The 27,618-nt window shown below is 39.2% G+C and overlaps 1 protein-coding gene, 1 non-coding gene and 1 pseudogene across 14 annotated transcripts in view; all 3 read right to left on the reverse strand.

The window, feature by feature from the left end:
* LOC119536983 (eukaryotic initiation factor 4A-II-like) overlaps positions 1–27,618 on the reverse strand; it is a 94,919-nt gene that overhangs the window by 28,373 nt on the left and 38,928 nt on the right. For 5 of the 13 annotated variants that reach the window (XR_005217410.1, XR_005217409.1, XR_005217408.1 and 2 more), the window contains 2 exons: positions 22,231–22,370; positions 11,257–11,349 (listed from right to left, as the gene is read on the reverse strand). The exons of 1 other annotated variant lie outside the window; for it this stretch is intronic. Coding sequence is in view for 6 of the 12 variants with exons in the window: in XM_037839638.1 (XP_037695566.1) it covers positions 11,262–11,349; positions 22,231–22,370 (228 nt within the window). In the remaining 6 variants the exon portion in view is untranslated. Of the gene's footprint in view, positions 1–10,915; positions 11,350–16,083; positions 16,838–21,490; positions 21,511–21,961; positions 22,046–22,230; positions 22,371–27,618 lie in introns of those variants that run through there. 7 more of the 13 variants (XM_037839649.1, XM_037839624.1, XR_005217415.1 and 4 more) reach the window with 6 other exon arrangements.
* LOC119537054 lies at positions 6,999–7,291 on the reverse strand (annotated as a pseudogene).
* Positions 22,014–22,176, reverse strand: LOC119510764. Its single transcript, XR_005212014.1, has one exon. It is a non-coding gene; the product is annotated as a small nucleolar RNA SNORA81 (small nucleolar RNA).

A 27,618-nucleotide genomic window follows, 5' to 3' on the forward strand; every position in this document is an offset into this window, starting at 1 on the left:
AAGCAAAGGGATCCCTTCCTTTCCAGCCAGGTCAGATCCCCCAAATAATTCAGCTCTAGGGGCATTTATTCAGCACCTATTGGATGTCAGGCATGGTGCTTGGTGCCATTTACTCCTCACACCATTCTTTGACATATGAATGATGATGGTGGGACTATCTATGTACTAGACAATCCCACCAAGTCATCAAAATTACTTTCTCAGCCATCTCTCTTTAGCCAACATTTTGCTGAGGGAAGTGAGGTCTAAAACAGAAATACAGGCTGGAGTCTGAGCTATGTAGAACTTGTGATAAAATTACTAGTCCCAGAAAAGAAAAATAGTTTTCTTACCATAAATATTGCTGCTTTTTCCTGACCAATCAGGATCTAAATAGAGTCCAAATGTGTTTCTATCTTGCATTGGATTCAAAAGAGAAAAGCCTTTTGACACACGGAGGGAAGTCAGTTTTATTTCAGTTATGAATACTCCTGCTATGAGCCAGGCAGGGTGATAGATATTTAAGATAGAAAAGTGAACCAGACGTAATCCCAACCCTTAGCAAGTTCATATCCTAATAGAGGAGAGAAGAAAAAAAGTTATAATAACAGAGTGATAAGGTAACCATGGTATTTATTTATAGGATTTCACATAATATGAGGAGAGATCTAATTTAGCCACAGATAGGAGGGAGAAACTGGCAATATTTAGTGAGTGAAGTTTAAGCAGAATTTTGGAAGAAGTGAGTGAGAGGAAAAGGAGGAAGAAACACACCCCAGGCAGAGGGTCCCTGAGGAGGGAGCAGAGATGTATGGTGTCTTGGGTGCTTGCAAGTTCTTTAATGGTTCTAGGCCAGGGTTTTGTAGGTGTATAAAATTCTAGAAGCAGATAACCTTAAAGGCCTTCCACTTCAACCCTCGTTTTACAGATGAATAAAGGGAGGCCCAGAGCATGAAGTGATTAGCTACAGGTCTAAGGCTTTGGAAAGTTAGAAGTTGAGAGGTACTGACTCTAACCACCCAAATGTTCTTTCCACAGCACCCATGTTGTTTTGGGCTTCCATTTTGATGACTATCTAAAATCCTCTTTGCTGGCTACTCAATAAAACATAAATGAAGCTAACACAGTGTTATAAAAACAGTGGGATTCCAGAAACTGAAGTTCTCATCCCATTTCTATGCCTAAACATATGGGATAACCTGGAGCAAGTCACTTTCTTTCTAAAAAGACAAGGTGGTGTGTGGGTGTGTGTGGGTGTGTGTGTGTGTGTGTGTGTATCATGTGGACTTTGATCTAATGGCCCCTTGCTTTTTGTTTCCACAGGAAATGAAGCAAAGGTCATAGGACTTTCTATTCATTTGCAACTTCAATTAACGACTAATTAATGTGGAACTGGACTGTTAAATGGGGAATGGAGAATCAAGGTGGGCTGGAGAGGTCTTGGGGGTGAAGTGTGGACTGTCCCCTGTAAAAGGTTGCAGGTTTTGTTCAGGAAGACAGGAGGGTGTTCCAGGAAGAAGGAAACACCAGCAGGTTGGAGGAGTCATGGCTAAACATGGGGCCTTGCGGGAACCAGGCTGCCAGAGCAGTGATCGGAGGGGAGGCTGAGAGGCCGGGGTGAGGCATTAGACAGGGAAGGAGGGAGGAGAAAGTGACCCTAAGACTCCTAACAAGAAGTTCCTTTTGGCGCGCACACACACACACACACAACCCTCTCTCAGGTCAAAGCCCAAAAAGAACCAATGAAAAGTGCAGCTCATCAATCCCTTATTAGCATAACCAGAGGGGGAAGGGCCCTCCAGGTCCTTATGATGCAGGAATCCCGACCTCAGAGGGCTGTCCCTCCTTTGGAGAACGCCCATGCTCACCCTCTTCAAGCGTGTACTTTCGTAACACATTAAACTTTTTGGCTGTACATACTGACTAGTCCTTGAATTTAGTACCTGGTTGAAGTTTCAATCTTTCTGAGATCTCCCCAGGCTCTCTGGCATGGGTGGGGTGGGGTGGTTCTTGGATTGAGGAGACGGTTGTCATGCCAGGCCAGCAGTGTGTACTGGGCAGGAGGCCAGCAGAGGGTTTAGGGGGATTGACTGGCAGCAGCAAGCAGGACAGTTAACTGTCCAGGAACCTGTTCCATTAGGCACAGAATAAGGTCCTGAGGGTTCAGACTTATGGAAACATGTTCTTGGTTTTACATCCTTCTGTTTTGAGTAGGTGTCTATAATTACATAATAAATTCTCCGATCTGTAAATGACTTTATTTATGGGAACAACATGAAGCACGACAGACCCTTACAATGATTATGTTGAAACCAGGGATGTTTTAAGCAACTGTAAAAAGTGTGAAGAATATTAACACTTCCCTGGCTCCTGGAAGGCTAAGAGTTGAGTTTTTTGCTCAGTTGCTGAACTGCCATCTGTTCCCTCCTCTCCCATTTTGTATCTGTTTCTTCTTTTGTGCTGTTTGGATTTGGTCTTATTATTCTGGTTTTTAAAAACAGAATAAGGTACCTCAAATGCTTTCTGGAAGTGGGTGGGATATGAATAAATTATTGTCAATATATGTTCTTCAGTATCACACTGTACTAAAGACAAAATAGCTCCTGTACATGTAGGTCTTTTTGACAAAGGACCTAAAGTCCTTTGTTAATCCAATCTCATTAATCCTATTTTGAGTTAACAATCCTTGCATTTGTGTCACATTTTAGGGATTAAAAAGGTGGTGGTGGTATTGTTAATGTGCATGTTCCGGTTTGCTAATGCTGCCGTTATGTAAAATACCAGAAATGGACTGGCTTTTATAAAGGGTGTTTATTTGGTTACAAATTTTCAGTCTGAAGGCCACGAAAATGTCCAAATTAAGGCATCAACACAAGTATACCTTCACTGAAGGAAGGCCAGTGGTGGCTGCAAAACCTGTTAGCTGGGAGTCACGTGGCTGGCATCTGCTGATCCCGGGTTGTGTTCCAGCGCCCCTCTCAGCAACTGTGCTTTCTCCAAAATGTTGCTCTTGGGGCATTTTGCCCTCTCTTAGCTTCCTCAGAGCAAACACTGGGCTAGCATCTCCAAGGTGTCAGCAAAGTTCTGCTTTCAGCAGCCGTCTCCAAAATGTCCCTCTCAGGTGTTCTTCAAAATGTCTCTCTCAGCTGCTCTGAGGTCCTTCTGTTTGTGAGGGTTTTTATAGGACTCCAGTGATGAAATCAAGACCCAAATGAATGGGCAAGGTCCATATCTCCATGGAAATAATTTAATTAAACATTTCACCCACAGCTGATTGAGTCACATCTCCTTGGAAACACTCAATCAAAAGATTCCAACCTAATCAACACGAATATGTTTGCTGCCACAAGACTGCATTAAAGCATATGGCTTTTGGTGGGACATAATATATCCAAACTAGCACAGTGCATTATTTTATTTGATCCACAAAACACCTGGCCATGAGTTCCTTTGTCTCTTGTACTAGCCCAATGCCTTGCACAAGGAGCAAGTCTCGTCTCAACAAATGCTTACTGAAAGGATGAGCAATCAAGTTAAGGTAAGAAACAAGTCTGTGAGCAAGAACAGGAGCTCACTGTTAGTCTCATTTCCCGGAAGAGGAAGCAGCTGGTGTGCTGGAGCCACTAGTGCCTCCTTAGGAAAGCAGATGGTATCCAATCCTTCCCAGCCGTGGTCAATGATTTCACCCTGACAGCTTGAAATTGGACAAGATGGGAGTATTTACACAAGGAAATCATCAGATACTACAAATCAACCCCCCACCCCCACCTATCCTCAAAGAGCCAGTTCTTCAACATTTCTTAGCATACCACTGAAATTAGAGTTCAGACTAGTTAAATGACTCAACTGAGGTTAAATTACTGGCAAAGAGATCAAACCCAGGCATCCTACTTCTAAGACCAGTGTTCTGGTTTGCTAGTGCTGCTGTTATGCAAAATACCAGAAATGGATTGACTTTTAAAAAGGTTTATTTGGCTACAAAGTTACAGTCTTAAGGCCATTAATGCATCCAAGTAAAGGCATCAACAATAGGGTACTGTGCCAGTTTGAATATATTATGTCCCCCAAATGCCATTATCTTTGATGTAATCTTGTGTGGGCAGAATTATCAGTGTTAATTAGATTGAAATTCTTTGCATGTTTCCATGGCGATGTGCCCTACCCAACTGTAGGTGATAACTCTGATGAGATATTTCCATGGAGGTGTGGCCCCACCCATTCAGGGTGGGCCTTGATCAGTGGAGCCATGTAAATGAGCTGACAGGCAGAGGGAACTGAGCGCAGCTGAGAGCAACATTTTGAAGAGGAGCTACAGCCAAGAGGGACACTTTGAAGAATGCCCAGGAGCTGAGAGAGAGTAGCTGCAGCTGAGAGACAGTCTGAAGACAGCCATTGAAAGCAGACTTTTGCCCCAGAGAAGCCAAGAGAGGAAAAGCACCCCAAGAGCAACTCAGAGTGACGTTTTTGAGGAACTGCAGCCTAGAGAGGAATGTCCTGGGAGAAAGCCATTTTGAAACCAGAACTTTGGAGCAGATGCCAGCCACGTGCCTTCCCAGCTAACAGAGGTTTTCCAGACACCATTGGCCATCCTCCAGTGAAGGCACCCGATTGCTGACACTTTATGGCCTTAAGACTGTAACTGTGTAACCAAATAAACCCCCTTTTATAAAAGCCAATCCATTTCTGGTGTTTTGCATTCTGGCAGCATTAGCAAACTAGAACAGGTACCTTCACTGAAGAATGGCCAATGGCATGTTATACACCTCTTTTGTGTGGGAAGGCAAGTGGCTGGTGTCTGCTTCCTTTGCTCCCAGGTTGTGTTTCAAAATGGCATTCTCCAAAATGTCTCTCTTAGCTGCTCTGAGGTCCTTCTGTTTGTGAGCTCTTTTATAGGACTCCAGTGATTAAAACAAGACCCACCCTGAATGGGCAGGTCCATACCTCCATGGAAATAATTTAATCAAACATTTCACCCACCGTTGATTAAGTCACTTCTCCATGGAAATACTTAATCTAATCACTCCAACTTCATCAACACTAATATATCTGCCCCCACAGGACTGCATTAAAGAACATGGCATTTTGAGTGACATACTATATCCAAACTACCACAACCAGAGACCATTAGGGTGGAATGGTGGCCAGTTTCTGACCCTGCAGCCTAGCTCCACAAGTGACAGTGCCTGCACGGCAAGGACACAGGCAGGCAGCTTAGAGAAAGGAGCCCTCATCTGTCTAGGCCTAGGATTTAAGGAACCTGGCCCAAGTCTCACCACCACGGGGTGCCCCACACCCGCAACCCATACACAGCAAGGCCCTGAGCAATAGGTTTCTGTACACCATGGAGATTCCTGCAATACTGCTGAGAGGAATTACTGGAAAAAAACACTATTGCTTCAATGCATGGCAAAGAACTATACAGGCAATAATCCTAGCAGGAGTATGCAAGTGACTAAATTTTCAATAAAGAAAAAAAGTCTGCAATGATGAGTGTGCTTTCACCCCAGATGACACAGAAACAGAAGCAGATCTAGTACAAAAATTCTTAGGGGTAAAAGGCATGACCATTTCATACTCAAAGTGCCAAAAATGTTTAGAAAATACTGCTGCTTTCTCTGCCTTTCACAGGCCCACTTGCTTCTTTATCTACCCAGCAGATATCCTGTTATTCTACTAATCCCTTTCCTCCCAAGAGAAATGGATTCAATATAACGAGTGTGCTTCTGTGGGATACCGTCCACTATTTTTTTTTTTTTAACGTTCCTTTGCTCTAAATCTGTAGGGCCAATAAGGTGTGACAAAGACCGTTTTTCCTTCACCCTCCCTACAAGCTCCCTCCCCTGTCCAGACTACTTGAAACCCTTCTTGGAACTGTGGACTGCAGCTCAGCACTTCTGGGCCAAGGAGAATCCCAGCCAGCAGGACCCGCCCCTCCAAGATGGTCCCTGTCCCAGTAGGGCCCCTGCTGGGTGTGAGGCTGGCACAGGAGAGGCCCTGAGGTGGGAGGGCCCCTCACCCAAGCAGGGGAGGAGAGGATGAACAAAACGGGTTCTTGAGTGCCTCTTTGTGCTGTGGCACAAACCACACAGTCAGTTCCCTTCACATTCTAGTTCTGGGTGTACCTAGCATGGTTTCACCAAACCTCTACCCCACCACATCCCTGCCCCTGGTGACCTGTGTTCTACTTTCTGTCTCTATGAATTTGCATAATCTAGTTATTTCAGATAAGTGGAATCACAGAATATCTGTCCTTCTGGGTCTGACATTTCACTCAACATAGTATTTCACGTTTCATCCATGTTGTAGAATGCTTCAGAACTCCATTCCTTTTTACTGGTGAATAATATTCCATTGTATGTATACACCACATTCGTTTATCCATTCATCTGTTGGTGGACATCTGAGTTGTTTCTACTTTTCAGCGATTGTGAATAGTGCTTCCATGGACATTGGTGGACAAATATTTGGTTGAGTTCCTGATTTTAATTCTTTTGGGTATGTACCTAGGAGTGGGAATGCTGGGTCATGTGTTCTGTTTAACTTTTTGAGGGACCACCAAACTGTCTTCCACAGTACCTGCACCATTTGACATTCCCACCAACAGAGAATGAGTGTTCCCATTTCTCCACATCCTCACCTGCACTTGTTCTTTTCTTTTTCTTTTTCTTTTTTTTTAATAAAAGCCATTCTAATGCATGTGAAGTGGTATCCCATTGCGGTTTTGATTTGTATTTCCCTAATGGATAAAGATGTTGAACATTTTTTTATGTGCTTATTGGCCATTTGTATATTTTATGTGGAGAAATGTCTATTCAACTCCTTGGTCCATTTTTTTTTTTCCCTTCAAACAACACTTTTCAAGCAGATTTTGAACAGCCAGTTCTGGGTGGGTATCAGTCACTTTAAATCATGTGTTGGCTATGCAGACAGAGGGAAAGATATGGGAGAATGTAAGGGAGGAGGGCGACAGAAAGAGAGAAGTATATCTTCATCGGGGGCATTGGAGGAAAGTGAGCTTGTCAAAGTTGTTGTCAGTCTCTCATGAAGGCCCAGGCTGCTACCACTGTGAGGCTGCTACCAGCACCATGGCTATGGGGATGCCACTTGGCTCCCCTTCACCTCAACATCCTACAGGCCCATTCTGCACCTGTAACCTGTGCTGCACTCTCAGGGACACAGCATAGCCTGCATTACAAAAGAGGTCTACAGCATCCTGGTGTAGCAGATTCTTAAGTCGTGGCTATTCACCTGTAGGTCCTCTGGTAAAACTGATCTCTTCTTCAGTGATCTAATAATCTGCCCTTCCATTCATGTTTTACTGCTTTGCTTTCCTGGTTTCCCACTTAGGTCAGCTAGGGATCTGCACAGGTGAAGGTGAACCATCTCCCCACTGCCCTTGGTCCACTTTTTTATTTTTTTATTTTTTCCCTATATGCCTATTATTAACTTCTAGTTATAGTGTCATACATTTGTTCTAGTTTGTGAGAGGGATTTCTAATATTTTTGCAGTTAATCACAGACATTGTCTACCACAAGATTCACTGTTTTATACATTCCCATCTTTTAAGCTCCAACTTTCCTTCTGGTAACATACATGGCTGTGAGCTCACCCTTTCCACCACCTTCTCACACCTTTCAGCACTGTTAGTTATTCTCACAACATGCCACCATCACCCCCATCCATTTCCAAACGTTTAAGTTCACCCTAGTTGAACATTTTGCTCATCATAAGCAACCGCTCCCCATTCCTTAGTCTCATTCTGTATACTGGTAACTTACTTTTCATGTCTATGAGTTTACATATTATACTCAGTTCATATCAGTGAGACCCTGCAATATTTGCCTTTATATATCTGTCTTATTTCACTCAATATAGTACCCTCAAGATTTCTTCATCAACTCATTTCTTTTAAGATGGTTTTGTTCACATACCATACATTCCGTCGTAAGTAAACAATCGTTGGTTCCCTGTATAGTCATGTATTTATGTGTTCAGCACCATCACCACTATCTGTATAAGGACATCTCCATTTCTTCCACAAAGAAGGAGGAAGAGTCAAAGAAGGCAGACAGACAAAAGAAAAGGATAAGAGAAAGAGAGAGAAAAACAAACAAAAAGCACACAACTTGACAGCTAGAAAGCAACAAAAGGAAAGACAGCATTAAACTCAAGTAGAATAAAGAGTCAGGCAACATAACCAATGCCAGGAGTCCCATACCTTTCCCCTATTCCCCAGCCCCCCATATGCATTTAGCTTTGGTATATTGCCTTTGTTATATTAAAGGAAGCATAATACAATGTTTCCGTAAATTATAGTCTCTAGTTTGCATTGATTGTATTTCTCCCCCCAATCCCACCCTATTTTTAACACTTTGCAATGTTGACATTCATTTGTTCTACCTCATGTAAAAACATATTTGTACCTTTTATTATAATCATTGAGCACCTAGGTTTCTCCAAGTTACACAGTCCCAGTCTTTATCCTTCATTTTTTGTTTTGGTGTCCCATGTGGTCCCAACCTTCCTCTTTCAACCATACTCACAGTCATCTTTGTTCAGTGTACTTAAATTGTTGTGCTACTATCTCCCCAAATTGTGTTCCAAACCTCACTCTTGTCTTTTCCTGTCTGCGTGCTTCCTTTAGTGTTTCCTGTAGAGCAGGTATCTTGTTCACAAATTCTGTCATTGCCTGTTTGTCAGAGAATATTTTAAGCTCTCCCTTATATTTGAAGGATAGTTTTGCCAGATATAGGATTCTTGGTTGGTGGTTTTTCTCTTTCAGTATCTTAAATACATCACCCCACTTTCTTCTTGCCTCCATGGTTTCTATTGAGAAATCTACACATAGACTTATCAAACTTCCTTTGTATGTGATGGACTGCTTTTCTCTTGCTGCTTTCAGGATTCTCTCTTTACCTTTGATGTTTGACAATCTGATTATTATTGGCGTAGGCCTATTCAGATCTATTCTATTTGGGGTACACTGTGCTTCTTGGATCCATAATTTTATGTCTTTCATAAGAGATGGGAAATTTTCATTGATTATTTCCTCTATTATTGCTTCTGCCCCTGTTCCCTTCTCTTCTCCTTCTGGGACACAAATGACATGTACATTCTTGCTTTTCATTTTGTCCTTAAGTTCCCGGAGACATTGCTCGTATTTTTCCATTCTTTTCTCTATCTGTTCTTTTGTGTGTAGGCTTTCAGGTGCCTTGTTCTCCAGCTCCTGAGTGTTTTCTTCTGCCTCTTGAGATCTGCTGTTATATGTTTCCATTGTGTCTTTCATCTCTTGTGTTGTGCCTTTCATTTCCATATATTCTGCCAGTTGGTTTTTCGAACTTTCAATTTCTACCTTATGTACACCCAGGGTTTTCATTATTCAGTTCATCTCTTTTGCCATATCTTTCCCAAACTTTTTGAATTGACTTATTATTAGTTGTTTCAATTCCTATATTTCAGTTGAAGTGTAAGTTTGTTCCTGTGGGCTATAACTTCATTTTTCTTTGTGTAGGTTGTAGTTTTCTGTTGTCTAGGCATGGTTTCCTTGGATACCCCAATCAGGTTTTCCCAGACCAGAACAAGCTCAGGTCCCAGAAGGAAGAAATATTCAGGACCCAGTTTCCCTAAGGGTGAGTCTTAGAAAATTGGTACACCCTATGATGCTCAGGTCACTGTGCTTTTCTGCCCAGCAGGCAGTGCCTGTTAACCTGTAACTCCAAACTGTTGTAAGGAGGTGTGGCCTGTGGCTCTCCTTCCCCAGGCTCTGGGGTCTGGTTCTGAATGGAAGGTGGGTAGCAGAGCTGGGCCCCACCCTTTTCCTCTTAGGGAAGATAACCCCCTAGGGGGGGTCATTAGCATTTTAATAGACTCTGCCTGTGCTATCTCCACCCTTGTCTGGGTCACAGCACTGGGAACTGAAAATGGCTGAGGCTTTCTCCACTGAGCTGAAACAGGGACAGAAAGCCCCCTTCAGGGCCAGTCTGCGGCCACCCTCCAGCTCTCAAAGGTCAGTCATCACCCAAAGCCTCTGTCTGCTTTTTGGGGATTCATAGCTCATAGTGAGCAGTCCATGCTTATTAATTAAAACCCCAGTTGGAGCTCAGCTGAGCTATATTCGCTTGCTGGGAGAGAGCTTCTCTCTAGCACCATGAGGCTTTGCAGCTCGGGCTGTGGGGGGTGGGGGTGGTCCTGGATTGGATCTGAAGTTTTTACTTACAGATCTTATGCTGCGATCTCGGGCATTCCTCTCAATTCAGGTTGGTGTATGATGAGTGGATGGTCACATTTGTCCCCCTGCAGTTATTCTGGATTATTTACTAGTTGTTCCTGGCTGTTTATTAGTTGTTCCAGGGGGACTAACTAGCTTCCAGTCCTCTCTATGCCACTGTCTTAGATCCTCTGACCTGCATGGCTCTTGCCCCAGGAGTTCACAGTAAAGTTTGCTGCGATCTCAGCTTTTCCACTGGTTCCAAACTTGTGTACAATGTGTGACTGATCACTGGAGACCCCAAAAACGGTTTCATACAGTTCCTGGATAATTAACAGCTGCCCTAGAGGAGAGACTAAATTCCATGCTTCACCACTCTGCCATCTTGTCCCACCTCCCCTTGGTCCATTTTTAAATTGGGTTGTTTGTCTTTTTTTTGTTGAGTTGCAAGAGCTCTTTATACATTCTGTATATTAAACTCTTTTAAGATATATGATACGCAACTTTTTTCTATTCTGTAGGCTGTCTTTTCACTTTCTTGATGAGTCCTTTGATATGCAAAAGTTTTAAATTTTTATAAAGTCCAGTTTATCTAATTTTTCTTTCGTTGCTCAGTGCTTTCAGTGTAAAGTCTAAGGACCCATTGCCTAATACAAGGTCCTGAAGATATTTCCCATTGTTTTCTTCTAAAAGTTTTATAGTTGTAGCTGTTATGTTTAGGTTGTTGATCCATTTTGAGTTAATTTTGTGTATGGTGTGAGGGGTTCAGGACAAGGGAGGCATACAGGGGTCACCTGTGAAGCTGGGGAAGAAGCAGTGGCAATCATGGGAACCCTGTTCCTACTAGCTCTGCATCCAGCTCTCCCCTGGAAGCTGCACCAGGGCCTGGGTTGAGATCATGGGCCATGAAGTGCTCCTGGGACAAACACTGCTCTTCCAAGAGGAGGTGCCCACCCAACTGTGATTTCCACCAGCGTGGCCCTGCCTATAGCCCCATTCTCAGGGGCCAGAGCTGCGGACGCATGTGGGCCATAGGGACCATTCCTGGCTGGGAGCTGCAGCTACTCACCTGCCTCACCACTCCCAGGCACCCATACCTTCCATATGAATTTGATGATTAGCTTTTCCATTTCTGCAAAGGCGTCTGGTAGACTGAAATTTCCTGTGGGTGAACGAACAAAAGGGGAAATTTTCATATCAGATGTGCTGGTCCTGTACAGTGTAGAGCTGATTCTGTCAGATTTCACCAATGATCCTGCTTTCTACATCATGTCAAGTGATGATTTGAATCATGGCAACAAAAAATGTTCTTCCTAGTCTTGGTACTTTGATTTGAAAAACGGAGTTTCAAATTGTTATTTCTGTGAAGACTTTAATGAAATTGCAGAAAACATTAAAAAAACATTTTTGATAGCTTGTGTAAATACAAACTAGATGTCGTTCATCTATGTGTATATTTGGCAGACAATGCAAATGTAATTTTGGCAAATTCCATTCAGTCTATGAACTCCTTACCAAAGAAAAAAGATTTTACCTGCTAAATATCTCACACAGCTTATACACAACACTGCTAAAAGGGGGTGTGATTTGCTTACCAGGGTATCGAGGTTTTCATAATGAAAATTTTGGTCAGTTTTTAGTTTCCACAAAAGATACAGAAGCATTTAATGAGATTTGCTTTCCTTTTTATTTCTTAATGAGAATTTTGACTTTGTAGAAATGGAAGGAGACAGCCTCCTTAGACATGTGCCTACAAGATGGCTATCATTGTTAAAATATTGATCTATAAAATCATATTTTCAAAATATGGTGTTTTGGTTTGCTAAAGCTGCTGGAATGCAATATACCAGAAATGGGTTGACTTTTACAATAGGGATTTTTAGTTTACAAATTTACAAATTCTAAGGCCATGAAAATGTCCCAATTAAGGCATCAACATGAAAATATCTTTCCCCAAGAAAGGCTGTGGGCATCCGGGGTTCCTGTCACATGGGAAGGCACATGGCCAATGTCTGCTGGTCCTTCGCTCCCAGGTTTCATTGCTTTCAGCTCCTGGTTCTAGTGGCCTCCTTTCTGAGCTTCTGTGGGTCTTCTCTTAGCATCTCTGGGGCTTTTTTCTCTACACTCTCTCTGCTCTCTCAGCTTTTTCTGTCTTCTTTTATCCTCTCACAAAAGGCTTCAGTAAAAGACCCACCCTGAATGAGGCAGGTCACATCTCAATTCAAACAGCCTAACCAAAAAGTCCCTCCCACAACAGTTGTGCACCCACAGGGATGGATTAAAAGAACATGGCCTTTTCTGGGGTACATAACAGCTTCAAGCCTGCACACATGGAATAAGAATAATATTTTCCCCTAATTTGGAAATACACTGAGGATGAGAATGGGGAAAAGGATTATGGTAAAACAGAAATTTATCCAAAATTGTTTTGATGATCTTTGAAAAGGTCACAAGGAGCCTAGAAAAGGATGAACTGACTCTACCTGAGTTGCTTGGTGTTATGTATATGTAGAGACAAAAACTAATACAGCAAAAAAAAAAAAAAAAAAGAATCAGTTTTGCTTCAGAGGTCAAAAAGGTCACCAGAAAAGGCCAGTCAAGTTAAACAGAACTTTCTCAATTTCTATGCTAAACTGTAACTTATTAGGAATATAACTAATTTCATAAGTTCAAACTACCTCTGTCCTTTAAAACCATTTTCCCTGAGAAAGAGAGGTTTAACTTATGACATCCAAAGTGCTTTGGAGTGCTTAAAATTGATGGGCATTCCTTCCCCCTACGTGGGACCCGACTCCCAGGGTTGCAAAGCTCCCTGGCAATGCAGAATATGACTCCCGGGGATGAATGTGGACCCAGCATCGTGAGACTGAGAGTATCTTCTTGACCAAAAGGGGGATGCAAAATGAGACGAAATAGTTTCAGTGGCTGAGAGATTTCAAATGGAGTCGAGAGGTCACTCTGGTGGACATTCTTATGTATTATATAGATAACACCTCTTAGGTTTCAATGTATTGGAATAGCTAGAAGTAAATACCTGAAACTACCAAACTCCAACCCAGCAGTCTGGACTCCTGAAGAAAATTATATAATAATGTAGATTACAAGGGGTGACAGTGTGACTGTGAAGACCTTGTGGATTACAGCCCCTTTATCTAGTGTATGGATGAGTAGAAAAATGGGGATAAAAACTAAAGGACAAATGGGGTGGGATGGGGGGGATGATTTGGGTGTTCTTTTTTCACTTTAATTTTTTATTCTTGCTCTGGTTCTTTCTGATGTAAGGAAAATGTTCAGAGATAGATTGTGGTGATGAACGCATAACTATGTTATCATACTGTGGACAGTGGATTGTATATCATGGATGATTGTATGGTGTGTGAATGTATTTCAATAAAACTGAATTTGATAATAAAAAAAAATTGATGGGCATCGTAGATAGGGACACCTATAAAATAAATTCATAGAACAAAAGAAGCCTCTAGACACAAAGTAGATGGCCACTAATGGAGAGCTGGAAACTAATTCCTACAAGTCTAAAAACCTGCTGTTGCTAGTTAGTAAAACCCCAAGTATTCCATGTTCAAATGCTTTGGTTGAGAGGATATTTAATTTAATGTTAGCACACTGGACTGACATTAGGCATTAGTGTAATATGGGCTTGATAAGAGCAGAGCCACAAGTCAAAAAGGATTTTACATACCCCTGTATTCAATTTTACCACTACATAAAAGAAAAGAAGGATGTCCTGAAGACTGCAGGCAGTTCAGAGAAGTGTTGCTGGAAAAGAAACAGAAACTAAAAATATCTATTGTATCATGGGACAAAAGGGAAAGAAACTTGTTATTTTTAAATTAAATATAGGTAAGAATTGTTCAATTGGTCCTAGTATGTCTACATTCTCCTTTTTAAAAGTCTTGAGAATATACTATATAAAAAATTTAAATATGCAACAAAGAATTGAAAAAGAGTTAAAATAGCTATATCAGTAGACAGAAACATAACAAAAATAGTTATATTTTCTCACACATATTAATTAGTCCTATGATCATTAATTGCCACTATTAACTAATCAGTTTAAATAATAGTATTTTTGTAACTGAAAAGTAAATAATACAGAATAAAATATCATTTCAAAAATACCAATTTTCATATTTTTAATGTTAAAGTAACAAATATGTGTATAATTATTATATTGTTATGTTGTGTATATTTCTTTTTTGGTCTGGTATGACTGTGTCTTGGGTAGGCTCTCTAAAAACTTAGTCACCCTATGATACAGTGTAATACCAGCATAGCCTGGGCAGGTAGAGAATGAGTAGGAAGTGGGTAATGGTAGAATTGAGCTACTATTCATGTCTGGTGTATAGAAACACCATTGATTTTTGTGTGTTGATCTTGTACCTTGCCACTTTACTGAATTTATTAGCCCTAGTAACTCTCTTGTAGATTCTTTGGAATTTTCTCTTCATAGGATCATGTCAGTTGCACTTAGGGACAACTTTACTTCTTCCTTTCCAATTTGGATGCCTTTTATTTCTTTTTCTTGCCTAATTGCTCAGGCAGAACTTCTAGTACAATGTTGAGTAACAGTAGTGACAGTGAGCATCCTTGTCTTGTTACTGATCTTGGAGAGAAAGCTTTCAGTCTTTCACCATTGAATGTGATGTCAGCTGTGGGTTTTTCATATACGCCCTTTATCATGTTGAGGACGTTTCCTTCCGTTCCTAGTTTTCTGGGTGTTTTTATCAAGAAGTGGTGCTACATTTTTTCCCATACTTTTTCTACATTAATTGAAATAATTATATGATCTTTTCCTTCATTCTATTACTGTGGTGTATTGCCTTATCGATTTTCTTATGCTAAACTACACTTGGGTTCCTGGGATAATTCCCACTTGGTCGAAGTGTATAATCCTTTTAAGATGCTGTTGGATTCAATTTGCCAGTATTTAGTTGAGAATTTTTGCATCCATATTCATAATGGCTCTTGGTCTGTAATTTTCTTTTCTTGTGATGTCCTATTTGGCTTTGTTACTAGGGTGGTGTTGGCTTCACAGCAGGAATTAGGAAGCATTCCCTCCACTTCAATTTTTTGGAAGAGTTAGAGAAGGATTGGTGTTTTTAAAAAGGTCATCACAGAAGTAATGGTTTTATTCACACACCATACTCTCTGATGACTTTTAATTGGTCTAATTCTTCCCAGGATTATTGCATTTACCTTCCCTGTCACAGCAGCAGTTTTAGCGTAAAGAAGCCGGCAAGCATCAGTAGTAGGACTAAAAAAAAACGACCAGGAGCTGCTCTCATTAAGAAATTCATTAACATATTATTTTCTAGGTAATACCAATTGAGGCAACTGGTGAAATATTCACTGCCTGTCAGAGTAGTTCTTTTGACAAATTACAAGCTGCGGTCAAGGAAATAAATAAATGGTGATTAAAAAAATAATGACCACACCCAATGTCAATCCTTCTACTGCTGGAACTGTAAAAGCAACTTCATGATGTTGTTATAGAAAAAGATAACTTCACTGATCAATATTAGTCTGTTAACACAGAAAACCCTGCTATTAAGTTGCTACTTTGTATATACCAGGAAATGTTTGCCACAGTAGGAGAAAAATGTCATGCTCTGCTATTTTTTTAATCATAAGAAGCAGATAAATGCTTAGTAGATGGTTATTGATGAACACCTGAAATTAATCAGTTTTTGTGCTACTGCCAAGCAGCAGCTAGGAATTATTAAGCCTTTTTATGAAAAGGTATATTTGTTGTATTCTTTGTATATACTTTTGTAACTGGAATAAAATATTTAATATGGAGCACTATTCACCTTCTTCCTTTGAACATAGAGTTATGTCAAGAAGTACAATTCTTCCAGGAATAAAGACCAAATCATTTTAAAAGAAAATATAAGTTATATTTTAATGTTAACTTATTGAATGTTTAATACACAATTTGGTAATTTTTCTGGGATGTAAGCCTAGTGTATGATTGTTACTGGTGTTTAACAAAAGGATCCAGTTCACACTTAGCACTAATAAAATACTTTACTGAATTATAAACACAATACCAAACAAAATGAATTCAAATATTTTCTTTAAAAAAATCATTTTAAAGTCTTTTCTATTCAAACTAATGACTAATGACTAAAGGCAGATATGGTTGTTTAACACAATTGGCTGACTTTATACAGCACTTACATATATTAGTCCATAAGTATATTATTTAATGATTGAGAACATCCAATACAACCATTTTACAAAATTAGGGGGTAAATTTCTAAGAAAAAAAAGATTTTTACAGATACCGTCTTTTAGACCCAAGCCCAACAGTCTCACTCTCAGGAGGATAAAGCCAAGCCTTTCCTCACAGGAGCTCATGACTAAAGTCGCTTTGCTACCAAAATCTGTTACTTCTGGTCCATTTTGAGCATTGAGACAAGCTTCAAATATTTCCAAAGAAGGAAGCACAATGCACATTGTGATTGCCTATTCAGCAACAGGGAGCACTGCATTTGGAATAATTTCATCCTAAGACTTAAAGGTCAGCCACATTCATTGGCATTTCCTCTACTGCCTCAGTGTCCCAAAGAATCCTCTTGTCTTCTTCAACATTTTTGGCCACAGGTTTCCTTCCAATTTGACCCCCACTGCCAATTATGAACAAAAGAAAAAATATAATCAGTATTTTACTTATCAAATGCTGCATGAATGCTGAATAATATGAGATATTTTTTAACCACAGTGATTATTTCTTTGCCAAAATTGTTCTTGTAGTGTATATAATTGGAGCACTAGCTGCTAATCAAAATATCTAGAGACAAAGAAAAATTTTCTTTTGCAGTCAGTGTCAAAAGGATTGAAGGCTCATCTGACTGCAAAATGAGATTTTATCTGGCTTTTTGTGCATTATTATTTATAAAGCAGATGACAGTATTGTGTTTGGAGTTGCGTAATTAAAGCCCACACCAAAGTGGGCCACCCAAGAGCAAGTGTCAGCCTGGTGCAGATGTAAACACCAGGGTTGAAACCAAAAGAACAGTTACGTAATCCATTTCAACACACTTCTGGAACTGTAAACTGTAAAAGCAAATGCAGCAAGGTTAGCTACTGTCTAGGACCCTGTGTCCAATACAACAGCCTCTAGCCACGTGTGATGATTTAAATTTTAATTAAAATAAAATAAAATAGAAAATTTGTTCCTCAGTTATGTAAACCACATTTCAAGTATTCTATAATTGCATGTAGCCTGTCATGACTATATTGGACAACACTGATATAGAACATTGTCATCATCACAGAAAGTTCTATTGGACAGCCTTGGTCTAGGACTTAAAACCTTTTCCAGTGGGAGGAAAAGACCTACAAAAATTTGGTACGGCAATCCATATTTATCACTGTCTTTTGCTTATTCTGTCTCACACACTGTAACACAAATGACTGAAATGAGTTTACCACCACAGCTTTCTACCAACATATTAGATAATATAAACTATCTAATGAAAAATGCCCTGGCTGGAGCAACTTAAAATACCAACCAGGACAAAAGAAAAACAAATACAGAAATAAGGACTGTTCTTTATGCTAACAGTATGCTATTTTGCTTATGAATATATTTTCTAAATCAAGTCAATGCCATTTCTGAGCACCATCTTGTCATCCCCTCCTATCAACTTCTGTATTTTTTTGTAACAAAGAATTTTTCTTACACTAGTAAACATGGCATAATTCAATTTATTTAGTGATAAAGCCACTATAAGCCAGAGACAATATGACATGCTACCAGAAAATGCCAAGAAAAATCCCAGTTATAGAGGAATCACCAAGAAAGCACAAGATATGAGCAGCATGACTAAAACAGACCCATACATAAGCTAAGACAACCAGATCTAACAGCATTACTGTTTTTCCTTTGATTATCAACAGTATAAAGTACAAAATTGAGGCTACATTTCACATTTGCTTTCCTACTACATTCTGACCAAGTACAATCGGGAATCTTCCCTTCCAACTACAATTTTAAATACATCTTATCATATCACTAGGTTATTCTTTCCTCATTCATTTATTTGATTTTCAAGGTTGTCTGGCTGAAAATCACACATGGAAAGCAATACACGAATTTCTTTCACTAAAATAAAAGGAAGTAATTCAATGAAGACGACAAATACCCAACTGAAAACATAGTTTTCACCAGCAATGAGCAGATTAAAGTTTATAACCAAAGACACTAGTTGCACATAAAATCCATGAACTTGAGATATAATAGTACATATTCAAATTCTAATTTAAAAAGTAGCTGCTGCACACTCTTCTAGGTCACAAAATAATAATGCTATGTATGTACATATATATACACACACATATACACACACACATATATACATACACATATATACATATGTCTGTGTGTGTGTATATATATATATATGGTATAGCCCTTTATGGAATGTGATCTTTATTCTTCCTACGTAGCTGTAGCTGGCAGAGACTACTAAAAATCTTCACTCTGAATGGGCAGCAGTTGCCTAATATGTTCAGAATCTTTATGAGGTTGAATTTAATGTTTGGAAATGGATAGAGATGACAGTAGCTCGTTATTGGGATTATAAGCAATAGCGCTGAATTGTAGGTGAGTATGGTTGAAAGGGGTTGTTTATAATCATGTATGTCATCAGAAGGAAAGCTGGAGGTTAAAATATGGTATTGTATAGTACAGTAAACCTTGTGGTGAACCATGTTTATCCTAAACTAGTAAAAATGTACAGCACTTGTACAAAGAGTTAATAATAGAGAAGTATATGGAAAAGAAAGTACCTATTGCAAACTATGGACTATAGTTAACAGTAATATCTTAATATGCTTTTCTTAGCAATAACATATGTACCACCCAAATACCAGGAGTCAATATTTGGGAGGGGGAATGGTATGGGGTGTTTGGGGGTTTTAAAAAATGTCTATTTGTTATTTTTCTTTTTGGAGTAATGAAAATGTTCTAAAATTGATTGTGATGATGATTGCACAACTAGGTGATGATACTGTGAGACACTGATTGTATAGTTTGGGTGGTGTTCCGGTTTGCTAGGGCTGCCATTATGCAAAATACCAGAAATGGATTGGCTTTTATAAAGGTGTGCCGGTTTGAATGTATTATGTCCCCCAGAAAAAGCCATATTCTTTGATGCAATCTTGTGGGGCAGACATAATAGTGGGGATTAAGTTGGAATGTTTGGATTCGGAGATACACCCCACCCAACTGTAGATGATAACTGATGGGATATTTCCACGGAGGTGTGGCCCCGCCCATTTGGGGTGGGCCTTGATCATTGGAGCCATATAAATGTGCTGACTCAAAGAGACTGAAGGCAGTGCAGCTGTGAGTGATGTTATTTGAAGAGAAGCAAGCTTGCTAGAGAGGAATGTCCTGGGAGAAGCCATTTTGAAACCAGAACTTTGGAGCAGATGCCAGCCATGTGCCTTCCCAGCTAACAGAGGTTTTCTGGACGCTATTTGCCATCCTCCAGTGAAGGTACCCGATTATTGATGTGTTACCTTGGACACTTTATGGCCTTAAGACTGTAATTGTGTAGTGAAATAAACCCCCGTTTTATAAAGGCCTATCCATCTCTGGTGTTTTGCATTCCGCAGCATTAGCAAACTAGAACAAAAGGAGATGTATTAGGTTACAAATTCACAGTTCTGAGGCCATAAAAATATCAAAATAAGGTATCAATAAGATGATACCTCCATTGAAGAAAAGCCTATGGTGTGCAGAACATCTCTGTCAGCTGGAAAGGCACATGGCTGGCGTCTGCAGGTCCTTTGCTCCCAGTTTGTGTTTCAAAATGGTTTTCTCCAAAATGTCTCTGGGCTTCTGCTTTAGCTTCTCTCTCTCAGCTCCTGTGCATCCTTGCTTCTTTCTCCCAGGGCGTTTCACTCTAAGCATCTGGGGGTCCTCTCTTAGCTTCTCTGAGACAAACTCTGTCTGCATCTACAAGTGTCTACAACTGTCGGTAGCATCTGGGTCTACATCAGCTCTCTTAAATACTTCAGTGAACTGATCAAGACCCACCCTAAATGGGCAGGGCCATACCTCCATGGAAATAATCTAATCAAAAGTATCACCCACAGTTGGGTGAGTCACATCTCTATGGAAAAATCAATTGAAAGGTTCCATCCTAATCAAAAGACTAATAAACCTGCCCCCACAAAATTACATTAAAGAACATGGCTTTTTAGGGGACAAAATATATCCAAACCAGCATAGATGGATTATATGGTATGTGAGTATATCTCAATAAAATTTGCAGGTAAAAAAAATCCCCCCCCTCAAAAAAAAACCAACTTTTGGTAGATAAATATTGTAATTAAATAAGGGATTGAAATACCAATAAGCCAGTAGCAATCAAAATACAGTTTGTTGGTGGTTTGATGGGTTGAGCTCTCTACCACAGGTTTTACCCTTGGGAAGACGGTTGCTGCAAAGGAGAGGCTAGGCCTCCCTATGGTTGTGCCTAAGAGCCTCCTCCTGAGTGCCTCTTTGTTGCTCAGATGTGGCCCTGTCTCTCTAGCTAAGCCAACTTGAAAGGTGAAATCACTGCCCTCCCCACTACGTGGGATCAGACACCCAGGGGAGTGAATCTCCCTGGCAACGTGGAATACGACTCCCGGGGAGGAATGTAGACCTGGCATCGTGGGATGGAGAACATCTTCTTGACCAAAAGGGGGATGTGAAAGGAAATGAAATAAGCTTCAGTGGCAGAGAGATTCCAAAAGGAGCCGAGAGGTCACTCTGGTGGGCACTCTTATGCACACTTTAGACAACCCTTTCTAGATTCTAAAGAATTGGGGTAGCTGGTGGTGGATACCTGAAACTATCAAACTACAACCCAGAACCCATGAATCTCGAAGACAGTTGTATAAAAATGTAGCTTATGAGGGGTGACAATGGGATTGGGAAAGCCATAAGGACCACACTCCACTTTGTCTAGTTTATGGATGGATGAGTAGAAAAATAGGGGAAGGAAACAAACAGACAAAGGTACCCAGTGTTCTTTTTTACTTCAATTGCTCTTTTTCACTCTAATTATTATTCTTGTTATTTTTGTGTGTGTGCTAATGAAGGTGTCAGGGATTGATTTAGGTGATGAATGTACCACTATGTAATGGTACTGTAAACAATCGAAAGTACGATTTGTTTTGTATGACTGCGTGGTATGTGAATATATCTCAATAAAATGAAGATTAAAAAAAAAAAATACAGTTTGTCTCTAATCTCAATTCCTTCCTGATAAACCTCTTACCTTCTGGTCCATGTCACCACCTGCAAAATATTAACAAGAGTCATCTGTCAAGTCAATATTTAAACTGGTGAACATGTATGAGACCCTGCATCCCTGGCTGCTATAACACCACAGCAGACAGGGCTAGAAAGGTAAGTTTTATTTTGAGCAGGGAGCAAACAGCCATGCAACACTGCACAGCTACATTGTAACAGATCCTGCAGCACTGTATTAGTAAGGAAATAATCAGATATTAATAGCATCTTAATTAGCAATACTAGGGAAGAGTGGCTCTTATCAGATCAGAAACTGAAATTCCTGACAAACATTTTCTCAGGAGCCAGTAGTTCCTTTGCCTTATATTCCAAAAAGAGCAGCATAACTGGTCAGTCTCTCCTATGTTACATGGAGGATACCATTTCCTGTCCTAAAATGTTCATTTATGTCAGAGTTGGAATAAACAGCCATTGGAATTTAAACTCTCATTCCTACCATTGAAGAGGTCCAAGTGGAAATTCATTCTATTAATTCTTCTAAATACAGGTATTGTTGTACCAAATCTTAGAACAAAGTACCCTGGAATTAAGAAAGAGGTTCATTTCAATCTTTCTTACTACCTGATGCAGTTGTTTTTCTTTTTGTGTTTACTCTTCTAGCTTTATTACAAGTATTAAGACATGATATTTTAGCACAGAGTTTAAGAAGATTAAGCAAACCCTACTGGATATTTTTATGTATATCAAAAATTAGAAAAACATTACCCTCTTTCAAAATTATTGTAAACCATGATCCTTTCAAGGGCCAAGTCTTCTTTCATCACCAGAATCTGAAATGGATTTCTCATGAGTTTTTTGATGACTTCCAACATATTGATTGGCATTGAGGCAGAAAGTAGCACAACCTTAAACAAAAAAATGTCTAATTATGCTGACACATCATTAAACAAATATAATAATTTTCATAATTATGTTTGAGACCAAGCGTCCCTGTCTTACTACAGAAATAAGCTAGACAGAGATTGTAGGAAACAATTGCTTTGAGCGGGAGGAAAGGACAATATAGCACTTCACAGCTGTATTGTAACAATTAGCCCAACCCGCTGGACATAGAAAATCATGTGCACACCTGAACACTTGTACATTTAATCTGTATCATCCAAAACGAACAACTTGATCCATTTTGGAAGGTAAAAAGTCTTAGTGTCACCTCTAGATATGCATGCATGGCAACTGACTGAAACAATTCGGCCAAGTGATTTTCCTCCTATTTCTAAATATCACTAGTTAAAATACGCCCTAGGAAAAATACAGCAATACTTATAAAGAAATCTACTTTGCACACCAAATGCTGTCCCTGAAGCTCCATAACAGTTAAGTACTCCCCTCAGCCTACAGTTTTTACATTTTTACATTTCAGTTTGAACATGGATTCCACAATGCAGGCATGACAAGTTATTCCTCCCATTTAGATCCAAAATGTATAACCTGAATCTATTCATGAAGAAGTGTCAGAAAAACCCAAATTGAGTCAGTCTACAAAGTAACTGGCCTGCTTTGCCAGTGGTCGACACCATCCTCTGCTGATGTGTGTGGTGGTGGTGCTTTTTAATATCAAGCAGAGCTCTCCACACACCATGGATGCAGACAATTTAATCATCTAATATTATCAAGGTAATGAAAGACAATGACTAAGGAACTGTTCCCAAATGAGGATAACCAGAGAAATGTCAACTAAATTCAACATGTGACCCTGAATTAGATTCTGAAAAAAAAAACCATTTTTTTTCTTTTGGTAAACTGGACATTAGTAGGATAACTGGCAATATGTGAATAGTATCTGTAGATATATAACTATGATGTAAAAAGCTGTCCTTGTTTCTAGAAAACACACTGAAAATATCTAGGCATAAAGGGCCATTGTGTCTACAACTTACTCCCAAGTGTTTCAGAAAAAATATGCGTGTGTGTTTAAGTATGTGTGTGGAGAAAGAGAGAGAATATGACAAAAATAAATATGGTATAAAATGGTAACATTTGAAGAATCTAGGTGAAGAATATTGGATTTTTTTTGCCCATTTTGTTAACTTTTATGTAAATCCAAAATCATTTCAAAATACAAAGTTCTGAAAAATTTTAAATATGAACATTAAGCCTACTGACATTTATATTACTGAAGACAAACAACAGAGGTCCTAAACCGGTAGCTCATTTGTTTTTGTGGTTCTACACAGTATTTTAAATCTGAATTTGATGTTTTAATTTACTTCTCAGGAAATGTCACATGAAAATCCAAATTTCCAGCTTCCCCTAAAACAATCAGAAGATAACCCTTATCCTCTGGTGGCATGAACTAAAGAGTGGCTGCCCAGTTTAGGACATATGTATTGCACATCACAGACTCTCCAAATTTCCCTATTTTTCTTATACCTGGCCTTTCTCACTCATGTCACTGATCTAGCTCCTTGTAGGCGGATGAGTGTGAGGCATTTGGCTTTATCCAGATATAACCAAGCTAAATTTAAGTAATTTAGACTGATGCTCATATCTGTGCCAACAATTAATATTTATAAATAGGATGGTAAGAGGAAAAGTGTAGCACATTCTTAAAAAAGTTTGTTCAGGCCCAAGAATACCTTGTGGGAAATATGTAGATGTGTTTTTATTTAATATAATAAGACAAAAGAGAAATATGAAACAAAACTCTTAAGAAGCAATAGTATATTCAGCATTCGGTAAGTATTTATTGAATGAATTTGGAAATTAACAATCATAAGCATAAAAAAGATTAATGAATTGGTTTTTTTTTTTTCCCCCTCTCTTTTTTTTTTTGTTTTGCTCCAAAGGTTAGAGTAAGTCTGGGTAAAAATTATGGGGGCTGTGTGAGAGCACAGATGTTGGTTCAATTAAGAGGGACGAACTTTCTAATGGAGAGCATATAATAAGCTACCCCATGATGTAATGAATTTCCAGTTTCCTGAGGTGTTAGGAAAAGGCTGGGAAACAACTTAGAGGGGATGCTAAAGGGGGTTGCGTGTGTCTGACAGCCAAGACGAATCCCTACTGTGGTCTTTCCTATGATCAGACTCGATGATACACTGAAGTACCTAGATCTCTAGGTAGACGATACTTCAATTACAGAATGGTAGAAAGGAGGAAATAACTCAACAATATAACATGAAAAACCCAAGAGTATCTGATAGTCTTCAGAGTATTGTTTAGAAGGAAAAACCAAGAACCAATAAGCCAGGGGCCCCCAAGACAGGGATGTGCTTCTAGTCTCAGTGACCAAAGGTGTGGCTTCAGGTACAGAGGACACAGCAAGTGGATGACGATGAGACAGCAGAAGAAATTGGAAGAAGATAACACAGGATGTGGAAGACCCAGTGTGTGGGTGACAGAGATTCATCTCCACAATGCTGGGGTAATAGATATTTTTAGTCTTCATGGGTGCATCCATGATGTGCAGAAAGCTTCACTTGGTAACAAACACATCAGCAGAAGATGGCATAAAAGAAAGAAAGGGATGCTTCAAAAAGGCTTCAAAAAAACCTTGATAATTAGAGGGAACAGAAAAACATTCTGTACCTTGCCTTGTGTCATGTCTGAATTTTGAAAGCATTGGTCATAATTTTCTACTTGAGGATGGTTCCCAGAGCTGCCTGGCAGGAAACTTCTCTAAGACCCTCTGAACATGGATTCAGTTACAAAGATTTGGAAGGATATGTGTGTACTCATTTCCAGCCACAAACTCTGGGTGGCCTGACAGACTGAGTAAGTAGTCAACACTGGTGCACAGTCCTACAGTCTACAAAGAGGAGGCACAACACAGTTCCTAATGAATGAGAAACCACCATTTTCAGGAACATGCTTTTAGGGCATGTGCTCTTTCTATTAAGCTACAATGGGATGGTGGGACTAAAAACTGCATTATGAAATGACAGGGAAGACATTCAGAGTAATGCGGTGGAGACATTCACTTTCAAGCCTTGTTACCCAGAACACCCCCCAAAATAGAAAGACTGTCCACAGCAGGTGGGATTGCTACACTGGGAGGGGACTGGATTAGATGACCTCAAAGGGGCTTCTTTCAAATTTAAGATCTGAATTTTATAAATTGATATGAGAAATGAAAAATGTGTAGGATAACATAAGCCATCCCAACAAATTGAACCAAAGATAAAAACAGCTGTGAGAGTCTCAGATGGCTCATTGGTTTATTGAATAACCGTTTATATATTATATATTTAAGGACTTATATTAAGGAGAGGCACACACACACGTTAAGGACTTTCTAGGTACTAGAACCACAGGAAACAGCAGGGAGACAAATAAAGTCCCTGCTGTCATATAACTTATATTATAGTAAAAGAGAAAAACAATAAATAAAGAAACCAAAAATTTAATGTCAGGTTCTATGAAGAAAAATAAATCTGGCCAACAGGATGGAGAACAAGAAGCAATCCTATTTGAAATGGAAGAGTTCACAGATGTGGCCTCTCTCTCTAAGCCAACCTGGCAGGTAAACTCGCTGCCCTCCCCCCTAAATGGGACATGATTCCCAGGGGTGTAAATCTCCTTGGCAGTGTGGGACATGACTCCCAGGGATGAGTCTGGACCTGGCATTGTGGGACTGAGAAAGCCTTCCTGACCAAAAGGGGGAGGAGAAATGAAACAAAATAGTTTCAGATGGAGCCAAGAGGTCATTCTGGAGGTTGTTGTTATTGAGTTATATAGATATTCGTTTTTAGTTTTTAGTGTATTGGAATAGCTAGAAGGAAATACCTGAAACTGTTAACTGCAACCAAGTAGCCTTGTTTCTTGAAGATGACTGTATATGTAACTTACAGAGTGTGACCATGAAATGGTGAAAAACTTGTGGCTCACACTCCCTTTATCTAGTATATAGACAGATGGGTAGAAAAATTGGGACAAAAAAGTAAATGAATAATAAGGGGAAGGAGGGATAGGAGATGTTTTGGGTGTTCTTTTTTACTTTTATTTTTATTCTTATTTTTATTTTTTTGGAGTAATGAAAATGTTCAGAAATTTATTATACAACTATATGATGATACTGTGCCCAACTGACTGTATACTTCAGATGACTGTATGGTATGTGAATACATCACAATAAAATTGCACTTAAAAAAAAAAGGAAAACAAAAAAGAGTAAATACACACACACACACACACACACACACACACACACACACACACATATATATATATAAAGGAGACCAGGGAAGAGCCTTGGAAAAGTCATAAAATCTTGCCTGTAATGATGCTTTGAAAAGTTCTTTTTCTTTGATTTTAATTTTTGGGTGAAAAATGCCACATAGCCACCTTTCCCTATAATTATTATGAAAATTTTCATATTGAGTATGGAGTTAGGGAATACATGATTAAAAGAATATGTTTTTAAGTTTTATTGTTTCTAATTCAAAAAAATAATACATTCTTCCTTCGTAGTGCTATAACAGTTCTGTATCTTGACTGTGGTGGTGGTTACATAAATCCATACATGTAATAAAATTGCATAAAACTATATACACCTGCACGCACAAATGAGTACATGTACAAAATAGTGAAAACTGAATAAGGTCTGTAGTCTAGTTAACACTAATGTACCAATGTCAATTTCCTGGTCTTGCTATCATACTATAGTTAAATAAGATGTCGTCATTGGATGAAGCTAGGTCAAAGGTATATGGGATTCTAGCTACTAATTTTGCAACTTCCTATGAATCTGTAATTATTTCAGAATAAAAAGTAAAGAAAAAAAGAAATACATAAATAGAAACAATGCAAGAGTGGCTATATTAATATTTGATATAATAGACTTCAGAGCAAAGACAATTACTAGTAACAAAAAGGTACATTGTATAATGATAAAACACTCAATTCAGTGGGGAGAGATAACAATCCTAAATGTATATGCACCAAACAAAAAAGCCTCAAAATACAAGAAATAAAAACTAACAAAACTGAAAAGAAACAAATCCACAATTATAGTTAGAAACTTTAACACCTTCACCTCTCAGCAACTGGTAGAACTACTAGTTATAAAATCAGCATGAATATACAAGATATGAATAATACTATCAACCAGCAGGATTGGATTGACATTTGATAATACTCCACCCAACAACAATA

Source organism: Choloepus didactylus, chromosome 1 (genome assembly GCF_015220235.1).
Source record: "Choloepus didactylus isolate mChoDid1 chromosome 1, mChoDid1.pri, whole genome shotgun sequence".
Lineage (NCBI taxonomy): Eukaryota > Metazoa > Chordata > Mammalia > Pilosa > Megalonychidae > Choloepus > Choloepus didactylus.